This window comes from Durio zibethinus, chromosome 4 (genome assembly GCF_047325235.1).
Source record: "Durio zibethinus cultivar Kanyao isolate XHJ-2024 chromosome 4, ASM4732523v1, whole genome shotgun sequence".
Taxonomy (NCBI): domain Eukaryota; kingdom Viridiplantae; phylum Streptophyta; class Magnoliopsida; order Malvales; family Malvaceae; genus Durio; species Durio zibethinus.
In genome coordinates this window covers 31177935-31189589 of record NC_143165.1, presented here as the reverse complement: position 1 = coordinate 31189589, position 11655 = coordinate 31177935, and the positions used below count along the sequence as shown (strand labels likewise).

General features: G+C 35.3%; 2 protein-coding genes across 13 annotated transcripts; both read left to right on the top strand.

The window, feature by feature from the left end:
• Nucleotides 1-623: 623 nt before the first annotated feature.
• LOC111287014 (putative alpha,alpha-trehalose-phosphate synthase [UDP-forming] 9) lies at nt 624-5222 on the top strand. Of its 12 annotated transcripts, none has more exons than XM_022877156.2 (6): nt 624-831; nt 1606-1653; nt 1765-1902; nt 1996-4060; nt 4153-4426; nt 4542-5222. In XM_022877156.2, exons 4-6 carry the CDS (start codon nt 2073-2075, stop codon nt 4863-4865), a joined length of 2586 nt encoding a protein of 861 aa, XP_022732891.1. In that variant the 5' UTR covers nt 624-831; nt 1606-1653; nt 1765-1902; nt 1996-2072; the 3' UTR covers nt 4866-5222. The 12 variants fall into 12 exon arrangements, with proteins under 12 accessions (XP_022732891.1, XP_022732890.1, XP_022732886.1 ...); XM_022877155.2 differs by having other exon boundaries at nt 1726-1902; XM_022877151.2 differs by having other exon boundaries at nt 1545-1617; nt 1726-1902.
• A 2453-nt stretch (nt 5223-7675) lies between these two features.
• On the top strand, nt 7676-11641 carry LOC111287962 (uncharacterized). Its single transcript, XM_022878657.2, has 8 exons — nt 7676-7885; nt 7963-8059; nt 8186-8266; nt 8380-8556; nt 9446-9616; nt 9940-10152; nt 10232-10320; nt 10749-11641. Exons 2-8 carry the CDS (start codon nt 7969-7971, stop codon nt 11394-11396), a joined length of 1470 nt encoding a protein of 489 aa, XP_022734392.2. The 5' UTR covers nt 7676-7885; nt 7963-7968; the 3' UTR covers nt 11397-11641.
• Nucleotides 11642-11655: the final 14 nt, after the last annotated feature.

The following is an 11655-nucleotide window of genomic DNA, read 5'->3' as shown; positions in this document are numbered from 1 at the left end:
TAGTAGCCATTTTTTTAAAACCAAACCTCCATTTCTTTCATGCACAACACCGATTTATAACCGACAAAGAAAAAAAAAAGATATCTTATATTTATATAGTCATAAAATCACTCAAATAATTTCATAAATTAATTTTAAATTTTAAAATAATTTAAATGTTGACTCAAATGATAAGAAAATTTATTCATTTTTTGATTGTCTTAAGTTCGAATTAATTAAAAATTTATGAAAAAAATGATTTACATAAATTCATGAAGTTTAATATAAATAAATTTGAATTAATTCAAAAAAATAAATGTACTATTTAAGAGTAATTGTGAAATAACTATTTTTTTAAATTTAATAAAAAATTTTGTTATTCTAAATAAAAATATTTATAATTTTAACTAAATTTACCCCAATTTTTATTTTTATTTTATATTTTAACAATTTAGAATTATGTAAATTAAAATTAAAATAGAAGAGAAATAGCGGCACATAGAAAGGGTATTTATGTAAAAAGAAGAGCTTAATCCAAAAATAAGAACCATGGTTAACAAAGTAACCCAAGTAAAGAAGGGAAACTTTGATATTATCCTATTCGCAAGTGGCAATATAAAAAATATAATATGAACATACGATATATAGAATTTTTATGCAATTTCTCACTTTCTCATTCATTCTTGATTTTCTCTCTATTGAAAATCCAACCCACCCTCCATTTTCTTCCTTAGTCTTTCCTCTTGCCGTTCCTTCTCTTTCTACTTTATCGTCTTCAAGTTTAACGAACTTTTCGAATTCCGTTCAAACCAAAACCGTCTCTCATCGGCCGTAGATTTTTCAACCGCCGTGGTAAGCAGCTCCTTCCACAATTTTGACCGTTGCACCATCGTTTTGTTAACTCCATCTTTCTTCTGGATCTACTGTTGACTCGGCTTCGGTTTCTTCTAGTTTTCCTATCTCTTGTTTGGTCGCTTAGAAAATGTGAAAAAAAAAACCAAATCGATGTTTTTCTTTTTTTTTTTTAACACCGTTTATTTTAGTTATGTTAAACCGAGGAATCGGATAGTGTTGATGTGTTTTATGTTTATCATTTTCATAATAAGATAAAAAGAAATGCGATTAGTTACTAGAATGTTTATGTTCTGAGATTCTTGGCGTGTAACTTCCTCCATGAACAGTATTATTACTTTTTATTTTTGTAGTTGTTTTTTTAATTTATTAATTCGTTGAATTTTGTTGTACTTCGTTGTGACCTTAGATTTCGAATTTTTTGTTTTGAGTTCGTTTGTTTGGTTATGGAATTGGTACTATCGTTTAAAAAAAAATCAACATTTTTTATAGTAAAATACTGTGATCAAAGAAAGGCTTCGGATCTTGTTTGCTAAGAATAAGATTAACACTATGTTTGGTAGGACGGAAAATGAAAGGAGGCGGAAAAAGTGAGGAAAGAAAAAAAAGAAGGAAAGGAAAGATGATTATTTTTTCTTCTTAAAGAAAGATATTAAGGATAAAGTTGTAAATAAAATTGTTAATTTAAGTTGAATGAGTGTTTTTCTCTGTAGGTATTGAATTTGGAGAGAAAGTATCATTTTTTCTGATCTCGTCTTATTTTTCTCCCACCAGATGAAGGAAAAGGTTTCCTTCTTTCCTCTTTCATTCCTACCAAAAAGTGTAAGAGAACTACAATTTAATTATTCTTACGGTTTCTTTTGTACTAACTTTTGTCATTTCTTTTTGTTTTAGTCATGGTATTAACTGAACATTTTATATGAAAATGCAAAGGAATGATCTGTAAGAGAATGCTGATAAATATGCTGAAAAGTCAAAACTATGGAAGAAAAAAAATCTAGAAAGAATGATCTGTAAGAACGATCCTGGCCTGATATCTGTTTAAAGTCCAAGCAATTGGAAGAAATCAAGGTGTTTAATGCTCTGTAATGCTTGCTTGAGTTATTTGGTTTGATTAATGTGAATGTGCTTAATCGATTTCAATATTCCTTTTTCTGTGTGTAGGTCTGTAGACTTTTTAATCAAAACGGTTTCTTGTAGTGAGGGTTTTGTTTGTATGCCTTAGTAAGATAAAATCTTTCATGGCATCAAGATCATGTGCAAATTTTTTACATTTAGCCTATGGGGACCTACTTGATATTCCTCAGACACCAAGAGCTCTCCCTCGGGTAATGACTGTTCCTGGAATCATCTCTGACACAGATTGCAGTAGCAGTAATGATGGGGATTCAGATGTTACTTCATCTGGTTGTAGAGAACGCAAAATTATAGTGGCAAATATGTTACCTTTGCATGCTAAAAGAGATGCAGAAACTTCTAAATGGCTCTTCAGCTTGGATGAGGATTCACTTTTACTACAAATAAAGGATAGTTTTTCTCCTGAAACAGAGGTTATATTTGTGGGATCTCTCAAGGTCGACATGGATGCCAGTGAACAGGAAGAAGTTGCCCAAAAACTGTTAGAGGATTTTAATTGTGTTCCTACGTTTCTACCTCATGATTTGCAGAAGAAGTTTTATCTTGGCTTCTGTAAACAGCAGTTATGGCCTCTTTTTCACTACATGCTGCCCGTTTGTCCAGGCCATGGTGATAGGTTTGATCGTTTTCTGTGGCAGGCATATGTTTCTGCTAATAAAATATTTGCTGACAAGGTTATGGAAGTAATCAATCCAGATGATGATTATGTTTGGGTTCATGATTATCACCTGATGGTTCTTCCGACATTTTTGAGGAAACACTTTCATAGAATCAAGCTTGGGTTCTTCCTCCACAGCCCATTTCCTTCATCAGAAATATATCGAACATTGCCTGTTCGGGATGAAATTCTGAGGGGATTGCTGAATTGTGATCTAATTGGTTTTCATACATTTGATTATGCGCGACATTTCTTGTCTTGTTGCAGTAGAATGCTGGGTCTTGATTATGAATCCAAAAGAGGACACATTGGTCTTGATTACTTTGGCCGCACAGTGTTTATAAAAATTCTGCCTGTTGGAGTTCATATGGGTAGACTTGAATCAGTGTTGAATCTTCCTTCTACTGCTAACAAGGTTAAAGAGATTCAGAAACAGTTTGAAGGGAAAAAATTGATTCTTGGCATAGATGACATGGATATTTTTAAAGGCATCAGTCTAAAACTACTGGCTGTGGAACAACTCTTACATCAGCATCCAGGCTTGCTGGGTAAAATAGTCCTGGTTCAGATTGTGAATCCTGCTAGGGGCTCTGGGAAGGATGTCCAGGAAGCAAAGAAGGAGACTTATCTGACTGCTAAAAGGATCAATGAGGTTTATGGTTCACCCAATTATCAACCTGTTCTTTTGATTGACCGACCTGTTCCCCGTTATGAGAAATCTGCCTATTATGCACTAGCAGAATATTGCATAGTAAATGCTGTGAGGGATGGGATGAACTTGGTTCCTTACAAGTATATTGTTTGTAGGCAGGGGACTCCTTGCATGGATGTGGCACTGGGTATAAAGTCCGATTCTCCACGAACAAGCATGCTTGTTGTGTCTGAGTTCATTGGATGCTCACCATCTTTAAGTGGAGCGATTAGGGTAAATCCGTGGGATATTGATGCCGTGGCTGAGGCCTTAAATATAGCTATTACCATGCCTGAGTCTGAGAAGCAATTGCGACATGAGAAACACTATCGGTATGTCAGTACTCATGATGTGGCTTATTGGGCTCACAGCTTTGCACAGGACCTGAATAGATCATGCCAAGATCATTATAGTAAACGCTGCTGGGGCATTGGTTTGGGCCTTGGTTTCAGAGTTGTGTCTCTTTCTCCTAGTTTTAGGAGGCTGTCTATTGATCACATTGTTTCAGCATATAAACGAACAAATAGAAGAGCATTATTTCTGGACTATGATGGCACTGTTGTTCCTGAAGCTTCTATTATTAAAATTCCGAGCCCCGAAGTTGTCTCTATCCTTAAGACCCTTTGTGATGATCCTAAGAACACTGTGTTTATTGTTAGTGGGAGAGGGAGAACTTCACTCAGTGATTGGCTTGCTCCATGTGAGACGCTGGGAATAGCTGCTGAACATGGGTACTTCATAAGGTACGCTTATTAAAATGTCTTGAGTATTTAGCTAGTAATGAATCTAAATGCCCTAAAATAAACTGAGGTCATTGTCCTTTCTCCTCCTGCAGATGGAGTAAAGACTCTGAATGGGAAACCAGCCGTGTGGGTGCTGACCTTGAATGGAAAAAGATTGTGGAACCTGTTATGAGCCTGTATACAGAGGCAACAGATGGCTCCAGCATAGAGATCAAGGAAAGTGCTTTGGTGTGGCACCATCTAGATGCAGACCCTGACTTTGGATCATGCCAAGCCAAGGAATTGTTGGATCATCTGGAAAATGTTCTTGCAAATGAACCTGCAGTTGTTAAGAGAGGGCAGCATATTGTTGAAGTTAAGCCACAGGTATGAAAAAAGTGATTTTTCCCTCCTAAATGCTGGCACCCGTCCTTTTTCCCGTCACACATTTATGTTTGTTACGTTCAATCAAGCTTTCTCATCAATGGTCTTTATCATTCAGGGAGTAAGCAAAGGGCAGGTGGCAGAAAAGGTTCTATCGAGAATGCTCATTGGTGGGAAGCCACCTGATTTCGTGATGTGTGTTGGTGATGATAAATCAGATGAAGATATGTTTCAGAGCATATTAACATCAGTTTGCAATCCAGCCTTGCCTGTGGCCCCAGAAATCTTTGCATGCACTGTTGGGCGAAAGCCTAGCAAAGCTAAGTATTACCTCGATGATACAGCTGACGTTTTGAAATTGCTTCAAGGCCTTGCAAATGCTACTATTTCAAAGCCTAGGTGCCTTCCTCAGATCCAGGTTTCTTTTGAGAGTACCACTTGACGTAAACATGGTAGCTGGCACAAATTTACCAGTTGCACACATTGCTTCAAGGGAATCCCCTTGAGAAAACTCGATCATAACTTATCTAAAGCATTATTGGTGCTTGCCAGATACGGTTGTAATGTGATACCAGCTCTTGAAATGGTTCTTAGGGCTGGGAGCTGAATGGCAGATCCAGGGGGCCTGACAATACTTATTCTTGTATATGGTGATGTCAGTCATGCATTTGGAGGTGCCAGCAAAATTCTATGGGATAGGTTATCATCTGTTTATAGAGGTTTTAGTGATTTGAGGCACCGTTAACTTGTATAGATACATTGCTTCCCAATATAAAATGCCAATTTGATTTGAGTATCACCATCACTTGCTCCGCATTCACATGTCATGAGACAAAATGCTGTGTACGGGGTTGGCCATTTTCTTTTTTCATTGCTGAAAGTGAAAGCGGAAACGTAAAGAAGGAATGGGATGTTATGGCATGCACTTAATCCTCTTTTTTGGGCTTGTAATGAGCCTAGGCCCTGGAGGAGGCTAGAGCTTCAAATAGAGTACTTAAAAATGAAGGAGAAAGCGCCTTGGGCCTCTTTCTAAATGGTAAAGGTTCTTTTTATGTTGTATGAATGGAAAACAATGCCCGGTCATTTTGGGAATCATCGGGGAAGCAAAGAGAATCTTATAAAGGAGGAAAAAAAAAAAAGAGGGAAGGCTTGATCTTTATCTGTACCAATTGTTTTCTCTTTTCAATGTCAAGACAAACTAGAAGCAAAATGGAAGCTGTTACATCATCCATGGTTTGTTCCGTCTTTTAGTCTCTAGGCATGTTGGGTACAACCTTCATCCTACACCAAAAGACAGAAGCATGGGCCATGCCAATGTCAATGGCAAAAATTGTAGTACAAAATATACTTGCGGAACAAGAAGATGCTAACATGTCATTTGCAACTGGTATATATGAATGTACGACATGTGAGGATCATATGAATTTTGGTTTACAGTCTGCATTCAAAACACTTGAAAGATAAGCAATTAGTCCAATTTCAACTTGGTAGCTATCCTTATTTCACGTTGCATTATTAGAATCGACAATTTGCAGTGGGGGCAGAGTAGCAATTAGTAAGGTCCAGCATCCGCCTCCTCCCACCAACCTAACTTTCAACCCGTCATAACCCAGGCTGTCCTGGGCTCAACAGACAATGGGTTTGCTAGCTTGCTCATCCCCATTTTTGCTAGTTATTTCTCACTTTTTAGGTCAAAACTTTTAAAGTATACTTTTAAGGTTAGATTACCATGCTAGTTGAAAAAATTTTAGATTTAAAAATTTGCATTTAGAAAGTGTAGTTAAAAATTTTAAGAGTTTAGTATTATTAAAATGTCTAAAAAGAAATATGTATAAAATAATAAAATATTAAAAATATAAGGTAATAAAGTGATTTTTATTTAAAAGTGCTTTTTTTTTTTTTTTTTATCGCAAGAAGCATTCCTTAGTATTTTGTTTGTTTGAATTACAAAATTAGGCTTTTAAATTTAAAAAATTGATATATTTTTTTATTTTTTGGTATTGATTATTGACGTTGGATCAAAATCAGCTTTTCAATGCAAAAACTATTTTTAACAGCAACATTAAACTAATTCTTAATAGTATTTACTCTCATCTTATGTGTTATTTTATAAGATATAAAAAATAATTTTATAAATAACATCTAAAATATAAATTTATTTATTAATATAATGTTCACACCTAACATAATTAATTTCAAATAATAATACATGATAAATAAATAAATTTTAAAATATCATATTAATTAATAAATTTATAATTAAAATATCACATTAAATATTTTTAAAATTTAAATATAACATTAAATATTTTATTATAATTAAAAAACAAAAACATTATCCCAAATATAAATCAGTCAGGTGATTTGAGTGGAGCAATAGAAAGGATGCTGGTGGTGCTGCATCACAGGACCACCGACTAAAATTCTGCCCTGAAAATCATTAGGGCAAAGTATGTTTCTCTACTCTGAACCTCTCTACTCTGAACCACCCAATCGAAACCTGGCACATGCAGGGATAAGACCACATTTGACTAGCTAGCAGTTAAGTCTAGTATTCTTTTCCATTTGCTGCTGCATTATTGAAGGCTGAACTTACTGCTCAATGTAGCAAATGGTGATATGATGGACGCAAAAATAGTTCGGCTAGTTTAGAAATTAGGCAATGCTTCCATAAATAAACTTAATCAAAAATAGATAAACCAAACGCATATTGTTTCTCAAAACACGAAAAATAGCAATTGTAAAGGACATTTCTTTACTCAATTCCCTTAAAAAAAAGGTTGAGATAATAGGGAGAAGGTGGATGAAGGAAAATATTAGTGGAGGTAGATCATTTAGTTACTTTAAATATATTGTGATTATATGGTACAAAAAATATAAGAATGATATAATTTAAAATATATTTTATATTTAATATATTAATATAACTTATAATACAATACTTTTATATTTTATATATTTTAATATGAAATAAATAATATATATATATATATAAATTGCAATCGACGGTATGAAATAAGAAATTGCAAAAAAAAAAAAAAAAAAAGACAACAGGGAATTTACGTGGGGAATAAATGTAACGTTGTTGCCAAACCATGGCATTCAATGAAAAGAAGACTGTAGCATTTAAGCCTTTAAGATATAAGCACATCATATTAACTGTCTCTCTCTCTCTCTCTCACTGTCACAATGAGTCCCCGTTTAGCTCATTTGTTTTATTATTTTTTCTCATTGCATTTTCCTCCTTTTCTTGTCTCTTTCATTTTTCGCTTCCCCTTCACACCATCTATTCAAATAGACTCTCACCCTCTCAAAAAAACCAAGAAAAGAACCATCTTTTTTATTGTTTTTAAAAACTAGAAAAAAAATCATTGAAAAACACACTGTTTTACTCATAGTGTTCATTCACTTTCCTGCAGAAGACCCTCATTCCAATTACGGTTTTGGGTTTCTTCTCAATGTGTAAAGCTTGAATCTCTTTTCATATATAAGAGCTCTTTGTTGGACTTTTTTTATTTTTTTTATTTTTTTGAGTGAAGGTGGCAATGGGCAAAAATGTGTTGGTTTTGGGAATTGCTCTTTTGCTTCTTCTTCTTGGAGGTGTCTCTTCAGCTCCTACTACTTCTTCACCTGCAAGTAAGCTTCAAAACAAATAAAAAAAAGCTTGCATTTATTTTGATCTGCTTTTAAATTTAAGCTTAAAATCCTTGCTTTGATGACAAATGCATTTAATTTAATTTTTTTTCTTTTTGGTTTTTGCAGAGATCGTTAGTGCGTTTTTCTCTAATGCTTTGTTTGCTTTCATTAAATGGTTATGGTCCCTCAAAGCTACCACTAAAACAGGTTTAGATCTCTGACTATTAGAATTTAGAATTAGAACCCGCATTTCCTTCTTTCTCTTTTTTGGCTTTGGGATATCTGATGTGGTGGTCTCCATGGGATTTATGTGTCTATAGCAATTACTGGCCGTCCAATGATGAAGTTTGAGGGTGGATACACTCTGGAGACCGTGTTTGATGGAAGTAAGCTTGGGATTGAGCCTCACACTGTTGAGGTTTTGCCGAGTGGGGAGCTGCTGATATTGGACTCTGCTGGTAGCAACCTTTATCGGATTTCCGGTTCTTTATCTCTATGTAAGTGGGTTTCTTCTTTCTTGTAATATTATTCAAATGGTTGGCTTTGTTAATTTTGTTGCATTTGCCTTTAGTAATTCAAACTGTTTGCTTTGTTTGTCTAATACTTTGCTTTTGTAGTATGACCTTTGCTTACTGAATGTTCTAAGTCTTTTAATTAATTAAAAAAGGATTGAGGTATTTGCATCTGTTCGCAGTCGAGTCCTGTCACTCAACTTACCTAAAGCAGGACAGTCTACGTTTTTGCTGAGTTGGCATATCTTAGTCATTCCCTTCCATGTGTTGAGTGCAAGTTTTTATTTTCATGGCCTTTTTAGAGCTAGTTGTTTCATGTGTCAAGCATTTTAATGCAATTCAAATGCATTTCCACTTGATATATTTGAAAATTTTGCAAGCTAGATCCTGATAATATTCCGGTAGTAAAAATATTGATTAGTTAGAACCTAGGATTTTGCTGCAACTGAGATGGCAACAAATAGATCTATCACTAAGAGCATTTCCGTCATTTGGAGGATTATAACATTTTCTATCTGAACTTGGTAACTTGGTGATGCTGTAAACCAAGAATATCTTTTATCATAGACATTTGGTGAGCTAAATGGAACCTTAACTTTTGTACTCCTGCAGATTTTTATTCTTATTAGGTTTTTTTTATGCATTAACCATTCAATGCAAAATTTTAAAGCAAATTTTGCTGTACATTTTGTGACATCTCGACCATGTTACTCTTTTTTCACTCTTCTGCATGCTTATAACTATGTTAAGATTGATTACATGTAAAGCCATAGGTATTCGCTCATGTAATTCTACAGTCATGCTGTTGTCTTGATTTGTCCATGGGCAAATCTTTTCTTGTAATTATTTCATTTAAATTATGGGAGAACTGCAGATAGTAGACCAAGGCTGGTTGCTGGATCCCCTGAAGGATATCCTGGACATGTAGATGGCAAGCTGAGAGAGGCAAGGATGAACCATCCAAAAGGGCTAGCAGTAGATGACAGAGGGAACATTTATATTGCAGACACAATGAACATGGCGATCAGGAAGATAAGTGATGCAGGTAAGCAATGTAATTACTAAGTTTTTGGAAAGAGAAATTCTAGTTCACTTGTTATTTTGACTTAACTATTTTAGTTTTATGTCCTTTATGCTTCTTGCATCTTACCTCCATGTCCTTACTATTCTGTGTACTAAACATTTGTCATCATTTTTTCTTTTCTCAAAATTACTAATAGGATTACTCTTTGGCAAGCTTAGTGTTTGTCATCATTTTAAATTTTTGGATTGTCTTATCTTATAATGTTCAAAGGATGCTATCAATATTTACATTCAAAACAGCGATGGTTGTCAACTGTTGCTGATACAAGTGAAATCTTACTTCAGGTATTACAACAATTGCTGGTGGGAAATGGAGTCGGGGAGGGGGACATGTAGATGGACCAAGTGAAGATGCAAAGTTTTCTAATGATTTTGATGTAGTCTATGTTGGAAGCAGTTGCTCCCTTCTCGTGATAGATAGAGGAAACGGAGCTATCAGAGAGATTCAATTACATTTTGATGATTGTGCCTATCAGTATGGAAGTGGTTTTCCTCTTGGTAAACTAATCCACCAGAATTTGATCTTTATTATTTGTTGGTATTGGAGGTTTATGTATTATAATTGCTGTCATTGCAGGAATTGCTGTCCTTGTCACCGCTGGCTTCTTTGGTTACATGCTAGCTTTGCTACAACATAGAGTGGGCACCATTGTATCGTCCAAGAATGTGAGTATTCAGTGTTATTATTTATATGCAAATTCTTTACATATGATTCTTCTCTGGGATATTTTAACTTGACTTTTGCTTTGTCTGAGTCTTGTATGTAAAAATATTATCTCAGAAAGTGTTCCTCTATCCTAAGCTTTGTTCAATAACAGAAGAGAATAGATGCGTGAGATCAAAACTTGAACCAAGACGAGGACAGCAAACATCCTTTTTTTTCACTGGAAATTGCTTCATGATGGCTGTCTTGCTTTTGTAAAAACAGAAATTCTCAAATTCACCCTTATTTCATATTGCATAATTCACCACTGAAATGGCAATATTAGCTTTCACCTAGGCTTAAGGTTCCAAAATTTTCTATTTTTTAAAAAATGGGTTCCAAAATCTTCTAAAACAGTGAATTTTTTATGTTTGTTCTTATGCTCATGAAGGATCAGGATTCAGTTAAAGTGAATGGTGCTGTATCGAGTCCTTATCAGAAACCCCTGAAATCAGTCAGGCCACCTTTAATTCCAACCGAATATGAACAAGAGAAGCAAGAAGAAGGCTTCTTTGGATCCCTGGGGAAGCTTTTCTTCAATGGTGGTGTTTCTGCTTTGGAAATTTTGGGAGGAGTATTTCCTGGTTTTAGAAAGAAGCCACTAAGCTATGAATATCAGAGCCAGCACCGGCAACAACTGAAGCACTCAATGTCTTGGCCTGCACAAGAGAGCTTTGTGATAACAGATGAAGATGAGCCCCCATCACTTGACACCCGAACCCCCACTCCACGGAAAACGTACCCTTTCATGTCCAAAGATGCTGAAAAGATCCATCAGTTGCGTCAAAGCCGGGCCTTCTACAGTGGGTGGGCTGCTGATATGCAACAGCAGCAGCAGCATCTTTATCAATCATCCACCCCACATACTTACTACGAGCAAAGCCATGAGAAAATCAATGAGATCATTTTTGGGGCAGCTCAAGATCAAGATGGGAAGCATGAAGCTGTGATCATAAACCCCGTTGATTACGGAGACAACATGAATGATCATCACAGTATTCGCTTCCGGTCAAATTTGGTTTACAATCGTGGCTATTAAATACACAACAGAGATCTTGGAGTAATTACCTCATTCCAGCTTGATATTGGTCCTTAAAAATTTAGGATACAGTAGTTAAGATTCGTTGGCGGAGAAATGAGTCTGTGGTGTGGGGAGCATCGTTAGTGCTACTTGGGGTTCACTCTCAGCTGGCCTAAATTATGTAAGGCTACTGGTGTAAAATATCATGAAACCGTCTTTTCTCTGATTCATTCTAATATCACAGCATATCATTCTTCAGCTTCTTTTAAAAGTTCTC

Bases quoted from the DNA above. Each gene is read 5' to 3' on its own strand.
- LOC111287014 (XM_022877157.2), top strand. From the start codon at position 2,073: ATGGCATCAAGATCATGTGCAAATTTTTTACATTTAGCCTATGGGGAC. The intron at 4,061-4,152 runs GTACGCTTATTA...CTCCTCCTGCAG, and splicing joins GAACATGGGTACTTCATAAG to ATGGAGTAAAGACTCTGAAT. The intron at 4,427-4,541 runs GTATGAAAAAAG...TTTATCATTCAG, and splicing joins TTGTTGAAGTTAAGCCACAG to GGAGTAAGCAAAGGGCAGGT.
- LOC111287962 (XM_022878657.2), top strand. From the start codon at position 7,969: ATGGGCAAAAATGTGTTGGTTTTGGGAATTGCTCTTTTGCTTCTTCTT. The intron at 8,267-8,379 runs GTTTAGATCTCT...ATGTGTCTATAG, and splicing joins CAAAGCTACCACTAAAACAG to CAATTACTGGCCGTCCAATG. The intron at 10,321-10,748 runs GTGAGTATTCAG...ATGCTCATGAAG, and splicing joins CCATTGTATCGTCCAAGAAT to GATCAGGATTCAGTTAAAGT.